Source organism: Coregonus lavaretus (assembly GCF_964263955.1).
Source record: "Coregonus lavaretus genome assembly, contig: HAP1_SCAFFOLD_8049, whole genome shotgun sequence".
Classification (NCBI taxonomy): Eukaryota; Metazoa; Chordata; class Actinopteri; order Salmoniformes; family Salmonidae; genus Coregonus; species Coregonus lavaretus.
In genome coordinates, this window is record NW_028164618.1 from 8,597 (window position 1) to 23,130 (window position 14,534).

Consider the following 14,534-nt stretch of genomic DNA (forward strand, 5'->3'; position numbering starts at 1 on the left):
AGCCAGTACCCCAATACAGAGAGCCAGTGCCCCAATACAGAGAGCCAGTAACCCAATACAGAGAGCCAGTACCCCAATACAGAGAGCCAGTACCCCAATACAGAGAGCCAGTACCCCAATACAGAGAGCCAGTACCCCAATACAGAGAGCCAGTACCTTAATACAGAGAGCCAGAATCACATTAGACTGTGCCCAGGCACAACATGACTGATAATGGCCAGGAGTCTCCATCTCTACTAACGAAACATTGACAGTTCAATTACCTCATCAACAAGAGACCTGGTTAATGACCATAAACGGAGTCCAGTATTCCATATTGAAGAACATATGGATATAGGGAGGCAGAGGCAGTAGTTTATCAGAGCAGTAATGAAGAACTGCAACACCCTGTCTTTGCCTTTGGTAGATACTGTACCACAGAGATATTATACATGAGTGCAATAGGACTGAACAGAGATGATATACATGAGAGTAATAGGACTGAATAGAGATGATATACATGAGAGTAATAGGACTGAACAGAGATGATATACATGAGAGTAATAGGACTGAACAGAGATGATATACATGAGAGTAATAGGACTGAACAGAGATATTATACATGAGAGTAATAGGACTGAACAGAGATATTATACATGAGAGTAATAGGACTGAATAGAGATATTATACATGAGAGTAATAGGACTGAATAGAGATATTATACATGAGAGTAATAGGACTGAATAGAGATATTATACATGAGAGTAATAGGACTGAATATAGATATTATACATGAGAGTAATAGTACTGAATATATATATTATACATGAGAGTAATAGTACTGAACAGAGATATTATACATGAGAGTAATAGGACTGAATAGAGATGATATACATAAGAGTAATAGGACTGAATATAGATATTATACATGAGAGTAATAGTACTGAATATATATATTATACATGAGAGTAATAGTACTGAACAGAGATATTATACATGAGAGTAATAGGACTGAATAGAGATGATATACATAAGAGTAATAGGACTGAATTTCAGAAATGCTGCTTCAACATTGAACAGAAAGAACAAGAGGTTTACCGGATTCCACTGTGATGTGGGTTGTTGTCGTGGTGATTGTCCTCTCTGCAATAAAACAAATTCATATTACATCAATGTTCAGAAACCATTAAGGCTGTCATGATGATGATGATGATGATGTTGATAAACTTACTGATGAAGGTGAGGGGGATTTCGGTGTAGGAGAATCCAGAGACGTACTAAAACACACAAACAAACACGACAACAACAAATGAGATGTTGGGGCAAGGTAAGACAAAAATGAAACATATATGACTGAAGATACGATATGTCGAGCAAACACACACACACGCACGCACGCACGCACACACACACACACACACACACACACACACACACACACACACACACACACACACACACACACACACACACGCACGCACACACACACACACCTTGATCTGGATGTACTTGATGAGTCTCTTCAGCAGCACCAACAGGTCCTCGCGACCCACAGGCAGGTCTGGAGATCACAGAGACGTGTTTATACACACACACGTAAACACACACACACACACACGTAAACACACACACACACACACACACACACACACAGGTAACTCACCCCCAGGGTAAAGAATGTTCTTCACTACGTGGATCACTCCATTGGTGGCCATCAGGTCAACATCTGGCACGTCCACTGAGTTCACATTGATGGAGCTGTTCACCTGTCACAACAGGAGTCATAACTGTGTTATAAACAGTTATAACCATTGTTGCTGCTATAACCAATATAGCAATAGCACGGAGGTTTTCCACCTAGGAGCGGTGATAACAGTAATAACATTGGTATAAATAATGTTTGTGTGTAAAGGTTAGCTATAGATGATAACGTAGAGTACATTTTAAATGAATACCACAACCCTAAAGTTGACCTAAGCACCAACAAGGTTTTTCCAGCTCACACAGCTTTGACACCACAGTGCTGTAGTTCTGTTAGCCGACTTCAAACAACATGTCAGTAATAGTTGTAATTGATTGAGATGTTCTCTTGGGACACGTACGTTATTATCGATGATGACAGATCATTACACTGTATGATAATGGCAGCACACACTGTATATATATTTTCTGTTGTATTTTTGACTTTATGTTTTGTTTTACCCCATATGTAACTCTGTTGTTTTTATTGAACTGCTTTGCTTTATCTTGGCCAGGTCGCAGTTGTAAATGAGAACCTGTTCTCAACTGGCTTACCTGGTTAAATAAAGGTTAAATAAAAAAAATAAAAAAATGATAATGGCAGCAGTGGACATCATGGCCATAATGACTCCCTTGCTAAGAACAATTTTTTTCTCCTGAGAGCTTGAACTTGAAAAGTTGAAGTTTGTGTGTGTGTGTGTGTGGGGGGGGGGGGCTTGTGTGTGTGTGTGTGTGTTAAAATAACATCTTACTAAACACTCTCCAAAGAGGTTTGTCTTGAAAAGGTGAAAAGTAAGTGTAACCGGTGTGAAATGGCTAGCTAGTTAGCGGTGCGCACTAGTAGCGTTTCAATCGGTGACGTCACTCGCTCTGACACCTTGAAGTAGTTGTTTCTTTGCTCTGCAAGGGCCGCAGTTTTTGTGGAGCGACGGGTAACGGTGCCTCGAGGGTGACTGTTGTCGATGTGTGCAGAGGGTCCCTGGTTCAAGCCCAGGTAGGGGCGAGGAGAGGGACGGAAGCAACACTGTTACATAAGGACATTGAGGGGTGAAACTTGAAAAGGTGAAAAGTGGGGACACGGATAGAGATTCCAGATGTCCCTCCCATTGTTGGAGGTTCTGGAACTGGAACATTCTATGCCACCAGGGAAACTAATTTCCTGTAATTTAACTGTCTCGTTGTGGGTCTCTTGGGACGGCCATGTTCAGTACAAAACAGAACAGTCCCATTCTTTAACCCACTACCTTATGTTTCTCTCTCTCTAACCCACTACTTTACATTCTCTCTCTTTTTAACCCACTACTTTACGTTCTCTCTCTAACCCACTACTTTACGTTCTCTCTCTCTAACCCACTACTTACGTTCTCTCTCTCTAACCCACTACTTTACGTTCTCTCTCTCTAACCCACTACTTTATGTTCTCTCTCTCTAACCCACTACTTTATGTTCTCTCTCTCTAACCCACTACTTTACATTCTCTCTCTCTAACCCACTACTTTACGTTCTCTCTCTCTAACCCACTACTTTATGTTCTCTCTCTCTAACCCACTACGTTACGTTTCTCTCTCTCTAACCCACTATTTTACGTTCTCTCTCTCTAACCCACTACTTTATGTTCTCTCTCTCTAACCCACTACTTACGTTCTCTCTCTCTAACCCACTACTTTACGTTCTCTCTCTCTAACCCACTACTTTACGTTCTCTCTCTCTAACCCACTACGTTACGTTCTCTCTCTCTAAGCCACTACTTTACGTTCTCTCTCTCTAACCCACTACTTTACATTCTGTCTCTCTAACCCACTACTTTACGTTCTCTCTCTCTAACCCACTACTTTATGTTCTCTCTCTCTAACCCACTACATTACGTTTCTCTCTCTCTAACCCACTATTTTACGTTCTCTCTCTCTAACCCACTACTTTATGTTCTCTCTCTCTAACCCACTACTTTACGTTCTCTCTCTCTAACCCACTACTTTACGTTCTCTCTCTCTAATCCACTACTTTACGTTTCTCTGTCTCTAATCCATCATTTGAACCTCTTTCTAACTGAACACACACGCGCGCACTCACGCACACATCATACACACATACACACTTCCACTGTTTCAGTGTTGTCTTCAGTGTGTGTAAGGTCATTCCTTACACCTGGCTCTCTGCACGTCCCCATTTAGACAATAGCCTAATCTGTTCTGCTCCTTCCGAGTCTGTATCTGTGGAGTTCTGCCAAAACGAATGAAATTTGGCTTCCTGATGATTCCCTCCCCCTCACCACTCTCCCTTTCCTTTCTCCACTCTCCTTAAACTCTCTCACCCTCTTCTCACTCTCTCTCTCCTTCCTCCCTCTCTCTCTCATCACTCTTACCCTCTCAGAACTCTATCACCCACATATCATTCCTCTCCTCCCTAACTCTTCCTCACCCTCTTTCCTCTCCTCCCTAACTCTTCCTCACCCTCCTTCCTCTCCTCCCTAACTCTTCCTCACCCTCCTTCCTCTCCTCCCTAACTCTTCCTCACCCTCTTTCCTCTCCTCCCTAACTCTTCCTCACCCTCTTTCCTCTCCTCCCTAACTCTTCCTCACCCTCTTTCCTCTCCTCCCTAACTCTTCCTCACCCTCCTTCCTCTCCTCCCTAACTCTTCCTCACCCTCCTTCCTCTCCTCCCTAACTCTTCCTCACCACTGTCACCCTTCTCTTTACCCCTCATCCATAATCCCCTCCCTCCCTCCCTCCCTCCCTCCTTCAACACCCATAACCCTCTCCTCCACTTCTCCCTCCCTCCCTCCCTCCCTCCCTCCCTCCCTCCCTCCCTCCCTCCCTCCCTCCCTCCCTCCCTCCTTCCTCCCTCCCTCCCTCCTCCCTCCCTCCCTCCCTCCCCCACCCATAACCCTCTCTTCACCCTCCCTCCCTCCCTCCCTCCCTCCCTCCCTCCCTCCCTCCCTCCCTCCCTCAACACCCATAACCCTCTCCTCCACTTCTCCCTCCCTCCCTCCCTCCTCCCTCCCTCCCTCCCTCCCTCCCTCCCTCCCTCCCTCCTCCCTCCCTCCCTCCCTCAACACCCATAACCCTCTCCTCCACTTCTCCCGCCCTCCCTCCCTCCCTCCCTCCCTCCCCTTCTCCCTCCCTCCCTCCCTCCTTGCATCTGTACAGATATATTACTGAAAAAACTTTAACGCTCACCGGGTCTCTTGAAAGCTCTTGCAATATGTGTGTACAGGAAAAACTTAGTCCAATACTAACTAAGCAGAAAAAAATGATGATCCATGTTCTGTACATGCTTAATGTAGGTACTGAAACAAAGACAGACGCAAAGGAGACAATAGCAGCAGTGGTACATACAGAAAGCACTTGCAGGTTGTGTCCCTGGATGGTCTTGAGCAGGTTGGTGACCCCTCCCTCCAGTCCCCCGTTGATGAAGACGCCGTTACTGAAGTGGTACAGCAGAATGGTCCTCAGGGCGTTCACGTCGCCTAGTGATGACATGAGCAGAGGGCGGGCTTAAAATCTAGTTACCAGTGTTGGGATTAGTTACTTCTGAAAGTAATACATAACCCGTTACATTTAACAATATTACTTTGTGTGGAAAGTAACGCGTTATATTACTAGTTATATTACTTTGCGTAACTTTCATGAAAGAAATCTAAAAATCTCACTGTTTTGTTTTGTTTGAATGTCAGAGGGACAAGTCAAGCCGCTCTTAGTAACTCAAGTTGGATCACTAGTTTCTCTTTTCATCTGTGGGGCTGATTTCCTGTGCTAGTCTACGAGTGCTGCGCTATATATGGGCTATTGAATGTGCCATATACAGCGCCTTCGGAAAGTATTCAGACCCCTTGACTTTTTCCACATTTTGTTACGTTACAGCCTTATTCTAAAATTGATTAAATTGTTTTTTTTCCTTCAACTATCATACTTTGTTGAAGCACCTTTGGCAGCGATTACAGCCTCGAGCCTTCTTGGGTATGACGCTACAAGCTTGGCACACCTGTATTTGGGGAGTTTCTCCCATTCTTCTCTGCAGATCCTCTCAAGCTCTGTCAGGTTGGATGGGGAGCATCGCTGCACAGCTATTTTCACGTCTCTCCAGAGATGTTCGATCGGGTTCAAGTCCGAGCTCTGGCTGGGCCACTCAAGAACATTCAGAGACTTGTCCCGAAGCCACTCCTGCGTTGTCTTGGCTGTGTGCTTAGGGTCATTGTCCTGATGGAAGGTAAACCTTCGCCCCAATCTGAGGTCCTGAGCAGGTTTTCATCAAGGATCTCTCTGTACTTTGCTCCGTTCATTTTTCCCTCGATCCTGACAAGTCTCCCAGTCCCTGCCACTGAAAAACATCCCCACAACATGATGCTGCCACCACCATGCTTCACCGTAGGGATGGTGCCAGGTTTCCTCCAGATGTGATGCTTTGCATTTAGGCCAAAGAGTTCAAGCTTGGTTTCATCAGACCAGAGAATCTAGTTTCTCATGGTCTGAGAGTCTTTAGGTGCCTTTTGGCAAACTCCAAGCGGGCTGCCATGTGCCTTTTACTGAGGAGTGGCTTCCGTCTGACCCCTCTACCATAAAGGCCTGATTGGTGGAGTGCTGCAGAGATGGTTGTCCGTCTGGAAGGTTCTCCCATCTACACAGAGGAACTCTGGAGCTCTTTCAGATTGACCATCGGGTTCTTGGTTACCTCCTTATATAGACAGGTGTGTGCCTTTCCAAATCATGTCCAATCAATTGAATTTACCACACGTGGACTCCAATCAAGATGTAGAAACATCTCAAGGATGATCAATGGAAACAGGAAGCTCCTGAGCTAAATTTCGAGTCTCATAGCAAAGGGTCTGAATACTTATGTAAATAAGGTATTTCTGTTTTCGCTTTGTCATTACGGGATATAGTGTGTAGATTGATGAGGAAAACCTTTTATTTGATCAATTTTAGAATAAGGCTGTAATGTAACAAAATGTGGAAAAGGTCAAGGGGTCTGAATACTTTCCGAATGCACTGTAAGACTGTAAGACTGTAAGACAAACATCTGTACAGATCTCCTATCTTTTCATTCAAAATCTTTCTCTTGAGCCGCCAGTTCTGATTCAAAGCTGCACATGCGCGGACCCATGGAGATGTATAGAGGGCACACTTGCCACTAGACAGGAAAGCCCTCTATAGGCTTTGCTATCACAGAAGCGATCAATAGCAAAGATCAGCGCTGCGCCCTCTATACATTGTTATGGACAGCAGCTGTCATGACGTTTCTCCAAACAGCCTTTCTCTGCTCGCTCGGGAACTAAATGAGGAAAGAAGTCGAGATCAGATCATGGAAACGCGCCTGGTAGAAATGTGATTCTGACAACTGCTAGCTACCGAAGTGGTACAGCAAGATAGTCCTCAGGGCGTTTACGTGATGACATGGGCAGAGGGAAGGGGTTGAAGATGGTTGTCACTAGTTACCACAGCCACAAAGTCAGAATTGGCTACATTGTAAAAGTACATGAAACAAAAATAAGCCTTCTGGTCTTAATTTAAGGTTAGGGTTAGGCACAAGGTTAACAGTGTGGTTAAGGTTAGGTTTAAAATCAGATTTTAAGAAGATACATTTTAGAAATAGGCAGGGTTTATGACTTTGTAGCTGTGGTAATTAGTGACTGTCAGTTAATTAAAGACTAGTTACTGAAGTGACCGATTACCCCCAACACTGCTAGTTACTGAAGTAGTACAGCAGGAGGGTCCTTAGGACGTTCACGTCGCCTAGTGATGACACGAGCAGAGGGGAAGGGTTAAAGACTAGCTAGAGACTACCAACTGGATGAGGCTTTACCAACTGGAGGAGAGTTTACCAACTGAAAGAGACTTTTTCCGTTTCTGCCGTATAAATGTACGACACTGAGGAAGTTGTATTCAATGACATGACAAGACACCATGGGCCGGTTTCCCAGAGACATATTGAGCCTAGTTCTGGACTAAAAAGCATGTTCAATTGAGGCTTCATCTGTGTCTGGGAAACCGGACCCTCAGGTACCTCAATAAATTATCTGGGACTTCTCAGGAAACATTTCCCAAATGAAGAACCAACGATTGAGGAGATGTTCCTCTGGGGGGTTTGAAGGGGTAACGGGAAGTTTGAGGAGATGTTCCTCTGGGGGGTTTGAGGATGTAACGGGAAGTTTGAGGAGATGTTCCTCTGGGGGGTTTGAGGATGTAACGGGAAGTTTGAGGAGATGTTCCTCTGGGGGTTTGAGGATGTAACGGGAAGTTTGAGGAGATGTTCCTCTGGGGGGTTGAGGATGTAACGGGAAGTTTGAGGAGATGTTCCTCTGGGGGGTTTGAGGATGTAACGGGAAGTTTGAGGAGATGTTCCTCTGGGGGGTTTGAGGATGTAACGGGAAGTTTGAGGAGATGTTCCTCTGGGGGGTTTGAGGATGTAACGGGAAGTTTGAGGAGATGTTCCTCTGGGGGTTTGAGGAGGTAAAGGGACATTTCAGAAGAAGAGAAACACCAGCATACTAACTGGTGAGTAGGGTGATGTCCTGTTCTGTGAGCCCGTCGAAGGCATCGTCTGTTGGGGCGAACACGGTGTAGGATCCCTCCTGTTTCAACAGCTCTGTCAGACCTGCACTCTCCATCAGAGACAGGAAGATTCTAGAAAAACACAATCAATCAATCAATTCTATGGATCAGTTCCTTTGTTTCCTGTCCTCAATTCAATAGCAATAACAAGTCTTGAACAATGTTTACTTTACCAAAGTAAAGATGCAAAGGCAGGACAAAATACATACATGCAACATCAGGTTTCACACATATCTTTCATTGATACCAATAGTCAGAGTTTGAGAGCACATGAACATCTCAGGTCCAAAAGGATTTGACCCTGTACTGTAAATGAACACGTTGATTAGGGTGAGTGTGCTTACTTGAAGCGTCCATCAGCGATGAGAACTTCAAAGATGGTGGTCTGAGCTGGTTTTATGAGTGAACTCATCAGGTGAAGAGCTCCGTTGCTGCCCTCTTTACTGCCCCGCACCATGCAGGCATTCTCAATACACACAGCCTAAAAATGGAGATAAAGTAATCAATTCCATCGAGAGAGAGAGAGACAGATAGAGACAGAGAAGAGAGAGAGAGAGAGAGAGAGAGAGAGAGGAGAGAGAGAGAGAGAGAGAGAGAGAGAGAGAGAGAGAGAGAGAGAGAGAGAGAGAGCGAGAGAGAGAGAGAGAGAGAGAGAGAGAGAGAGAGAGAGAGAGAGAGAGAGAGAGAGAGAGAGAGAGAGAGAGAGAGAGAGAGAGAGAGAGAGAGAGAGAGAGAGAGAGAGAGAGAGAGAGAGAGAGAGAGAGAGAGAGAGAGAGAGAGAGAGAGAGAGAGAGAGAGAGAGAGAGAGAGAAAGGTCTGTAGAGTAGTAGAGAGTTGAATAGTTGAAAGGGTTATTCCAGGCTGGTCAAAACAGTAAAAACTCCATAAGGACCTGAAGGCTGGTTAAAACCTGCACGTGGACCCAGTATAGCCGAGGACCACAGTAATGTTACCAGCTGGCCACAGTGCTGCCAAGCTGGGCCAATGACATATTTTATGGATGTTGTTTACACTTGAAAGACCAGTCATTATGTTGTTAACACTTGGTAGTGAACTTGGTAATGGCGTTCACGTTTTCACAGTAGGAACACTAATGATCCTTTTGTTGTCATTCTATCGTTCTACCATTCTCTCTCCTTTTTTTCTCTTCATTTTCCTCTTTCTGTTTCTCATTGTCAAACACAAACTCTCACCGTGCGGTAGATGAAGACCCGCAGTAGTTTTCCAGAGATGGTCTCCAGCAGCTGTCCGCTGTAGAGCTCGCTCAGTGTGTGTTTTAACTTCAGGATGTGGTTCTCTAGGATCACCTTCAGCACACTCTGGTCTATAGACATCACCTCATCTGAAACACAAGGGACATACTGGATACACTTATTGACACTCATTCAATGTGTTTTTTTTTATTGTTTTTTTTTTAAATCTCACAGAGATATGCATTATCTCAGGTAACACTGATAAAACAGATACTAACTCGGAATGTAAAGATCTAAGGCTGGGGCTTGTACTTGGTTCCAGAGTTCCTAGTACATTTCCAATGTGTTTCCCTAGACAGGGCTTATCCAACAACTCTAGACCTAGTGATTGAATTACAGTCTGAACTTCCTGGGCTTAGATTTCTTGGGCTTCAAGCCCCCAGTTGAAAAGGGGCTGTTATGTGCTATGTAGGTTGAGGGGAGCCAATAGCGTGTACTCACCAGAGAAAACAGGGTTGAGGGGAGCCAATAGCGTGTACTCACCCGAGAAAGCAGGGTTGAGGGGAGCCAATAGCATGTACTCACCAGAGAAAGCAGGGTTGAGGGGAGCCAATAGGGTGTACTCTGTCTCTGGCTTCATGGCAGCTGACAGGCCGAGCTCTGACACCATGTCACTGAAGGTGCTCTGGGATTCACCAACCAGCTCCATCACCTCCTTGGCTTGGAGCGGAACAACACACACATAAAGATCAGGTACAACATCAACAACAACAACCCACACACACTTGCACATAAACAACAACAACAACAACAACATCAGCAACAACAACAACAACAACAACAACAACAACAACAAAAACAACAACAACAACAACAAGCTAACACCTAAACAGCAACCAGCTCCATCACCTCCTTGGCTTGCTAATAAAGCACTACCACAAGCCTACACGTTTCCATTTTAGCCCCTAAATCCTTATCCAGATCTCGCTGTAATGAACCCCAAAACCCTTATCCAGATCTCTCTGTAATGAACCCCAAAACCCTTATCCAGATCTCTCTGGAATGAACCCTAAACCCTTATCCAGATATCTCTGTAATGAACCCTAAACCCTTATCCAGATATCTCTGTAATGAACCCTAAACCCTTATCCAGATATCTCTGTAATGAACCCTAAACCCTTATCCAGATATCTCTGTAATGAACCCTAAACCCTTATCCAGATATCGCTGTAATGAACCCTAAACCCTTATCCAGATATCACTGTAATGAACCCTAAACCCTTATCCAGATATCACTGTAATGAACCCTAAACCCTTATCCAGATATCTCTGGAATGAACCCTAAACCCTTATCCAGATATCACTGTAATGAACCCTAAACCCTTATCCAGATATCTCAGGATCCACAGTTTGTGACAGACAACTGCTGATGTAAAAGGGCCTTTAATAAATACATAGGGGTTGGCTTTTAAATTAAGGCAACATTGGTTGAATCTCTTTCAGTTTCTCGCCATGAGGACTACTACATGGTTTTAAAGGTTATCGTCATGGGACTAAGATCTTACCTAAGTCAGGTATGAGGACCTTGTCGATGAGGTGGATGACTCCGTTGGAGGTGACAATGTCTTTCTTCAGGACCATCTTGATGCCGTTCACGGTCAGGCTGTCTCCGTCACAGCCGATCTCAATGGTGCTTCCCTCCACTGTCTCGTACACAGACCCAGCCATGATGGCCTCAGAGCACTGCACACTGTTTAACAGGTGGTAGTTCACCAGGGCTACGGGAGAGAGAGGGAGAGGGAGAGGGATAGGAAGAGAGAGAGAGAGCGAGAGAGAGAGAGAGAGAGAGAGAGAGAGAGAGAGAGAGAGAGAGAGAGAGAGAGAGAGAGGGAGAAAGAGAGAGAGAGAGAGAGAGAGTTAAAACACGTTGACACACACGTCACTATATCTAAATATAGTTCTAAATGGGATTCTCAAACTTTTTGGGGCCAAGGACTCCTTTTGTGACATTTTGGGGGAATACAAGATGTATTGAGTTTAAAAACGAGATAATTGGTGGAGTACTGTGGATACCAATATCCCTGAGAGCCTCCCAGGCCCATGTTGCCCAGGGTTAAGAACAGAAATTGGAGATTAATAATATTACATTGTATTGTATTACACCCTCTAAACTTATTCCACGGATCCCATTGGCCCAATATTTGTATCTGTTGTTGTTAGTAATATTCATAAAAAAATGCAAGTTATAATTATAAAATGTATACATATATACAGTACCAGTCAAAAGTGTGGACAGACCTACTCATTCCAGGTTTTTTCTTTGACTATTTTCTACATTCTAGAATAATAGTGACGACATCAAAACTATGAAATAACACATATGGAATCATGTAGTAACCAAAACAAATCAAAATATATTGAGCATTCCTCGTGAAGCTGGTTGAGATAATGCCAAGAGTGTGCAAAGCTGTCATCAAGGCAAAGGGTGGCTATTTGAAGAACCTCAAATATAAAATATATTTTGATTTGTTTAGCACTTTTCTGGTTACTACATGATTCCATATGTGTTATTTCATAGTTTTGATGTCTTCACTATTATTCTACAATGTAATTTTTTTTAACAATATAGAAAAACCCTTGAATGAGTAGGTGTGTCCAAACCTTTGAATGGTAGTGTATACAGTGGGGAGAACAAGTATTTGATACACTGCCGATTTTGCAGGTTTTCCTACTTAACCAAAGCATGTAGAGGTCTGTCATTTTTATCATAGGTACGCTTCAACTGTGAGAGACGGAATCTAAAACAAAAATCCAGAAAATCACATTGTATCATTTTTAAGTAATTAATTTGCATTTTATTGCATGACGTAAGTATTTGATCACCTACCAACCAGTAAGAATTCCGGCTCTCACAGACCTGTTCGTTTTTCTTTAAGAAGCCCTCCTGTTCTCCACTCATTACCTGTTTTAACTGCACCTGTTTGAACTCTTTACCTGTATAAAAGACACCTGTCCACACACTCAATCAAACAGACTCCAACCTCTCCACAATGGCCAAGACCAGAGAGCTGTGTAAGGACATCAGAGATAAAATTGTAGACCCGCACAAGGCTGGGATGAGCTACAGGACAATAGGCAAGCAGCTTGGTGAGAAGGCAACAACTGTTGGCGCAATTATTAGAAAATGGAAGAAGTTCAAGATGACGGTCAATCACCCTCGGTCTGGGGCTCCATGCAAGATCTCACCTCGTGCGGCATCAATGATCATGAGGAAGGTGAGGGATCAGCCCATAACTACACGGCAGGACCTGGTCAATGACCTGAAGAGAGCTGGGACCACAGTCTCAAAGAAAACCATTAGTAACACACTACGCCGTCATGGATTAAAATCCTGCAGCCCACGCAAGGTCCCCCTGCTCAAGCCAGCGCATGTCCCGTCTGAAGTTTGCCAATGACCATCTGGATGATCCAGAGGAGGAATGGGAGAAGGTCATGTGGTCTGATGAGACAAAAATAGAGCTTTTTGGTCTAAACTCCACTCGCCGTGTTTGGAGGAAGAAGAAGGATGAGTACAACCCAAGAACACCATCCCAACCGTGAAGCATGGAGGTGGAAACATCATTCTTTGGCGATGCTTTTCTGCTAAGGGGACAGGACAACTGCACCGTATTGAGGGGAGGATGGATGGGGCCGTGTATCGCGAGATCTTGGCCAACAACCTCCTTCCCTCAGTAAGAGCATTGAAGATGGGTCGTGGCTGGGTCTTCCAGCATGACAACGACCCAAAACACACAGCCAGGGCAACTAAGGAGTGGCTCCGTAAGAAGCATATCAAGGTCCTGGAGTGGCCTAGCCAGTCTCCAGACCTGAAGCCAATAGAAAATCTTTGGAGGGAGCTGAAAGTCTGTATTGCCCAGCGACAGCCCCGAAAACTGAAGGATCTGGAGAAGGTCTGTATGGAGGAGTGGGCCAAAATCCCTGCTGCAGTGTGTGCAAACCTGGTCAAGACCTACAGGAAACGTATGATCTCTGTAATTGCAAACAAAGGTTTCTGTACCAAATATTAAGTTCTGCTTTTCTGATGTATCAAATACTTATGTCATGCAATAAAATGCAAATTAATTACTTAAAAATCATACAATGTGATTTTCTGGATTTTTGTTTTAGATTCCGTCTCTCACAGTTGAACTGTACCTATGATAAAAATTACAGACCTCTACATGCTTTGTAAGTAGGAAAACCTGCAAAATCGGCAGTGTATCAAATACTTGTTCTCCCCACTGTATATATATATATATATATATAGATCTGGCCGCAAACCCCCTGAGAAGCCCTGCACTAGATCACCTACACAGCAAAAGTGAGTGAATTAGTTAATAATAATAATACCATTTAGCAGACACTTTATTCAAAGCGACTTACAGTCATGTGCGCATACATTTTTACGTATGGGTGGTCCCGGGGATCAAACCCACTACCCTGGCGTTACAAGCGCCATGCTCTACCAATTGAGCTACAAAGGACTCTGATAACTCATCAAGGCTGGGGGACGGGAGAGAAGAATGATATGGAAACTTTGAATTATGGAACAAAGACAGTCCATGGTGATGATGGCCAGAGTTTTAAACTATCAGAAGACCAGACTACAGACGTACTATCTTAATTCAACCAGTTTCTCAAAGCAGCAAAATAATCCTGCATCAACAAGAAATGTGAATTATTATGCAGATTACAATTAATGGAAATTTTTTTGTAAGGATTGATAGATTTTTCGTTAGGGCAAATCAAGTCTGAAATGTTTAAGTGGAAGCCTTTTTAAACCTTGAATACACTACAATTTGCATTTCCTGGTGTGCACAACAGAGTGATCAAATTTAGATAGAAGATATGTAGGACTGGATAGGACAGCACTCTATGACTGTGTGCATATACAGGCCAAGGCCAGAACAGACCAGGACAGTCAGTCTGTTCAGGATGTTTTGCTTGGCCAGTGGTTGGTTGGTTGTTCCACAAGGTGACATCATATGCTCTGGTCTCTCTCAAGTTTGAATAGCTCTAACAATAAATAGGTGATT

The 14,534-nt window shown here is 43.9% G+C and overlaps 1 protein-coding gene across 1 annotated transcript; it reads right to left on the reverse strand.

Annotated features, from left to right (window-relative positions):
- Window positions 1–1,045: 1,045 nt before the first annotated feature.
- On the reverse strand, window positions 1,046–11,237 carry LOC311116848 (periostin-like; the record flags this gene model as incomplete). The annotated part of the gene is made up of 10 exons (XM_084191883.1): window positions 1,046–1,122; window positions 1,211–1,256; window positions 1,473–1,540; window positions 1,643–1,745; window positions 5,054–5,184; window positions 8,208–8,338; window positions 8,611–8,747; window positions 9,460–9,608; window positions 10,045–10,179; window positions 11,025–11,237. Coding segments are annotated over 10 exons (1,190 nt in total), but the record flags the coding sequence as incomplete, so codon positions are not given.
- Window positions 11,238–14,534: the final 3,297 nt, after the last annotated feature.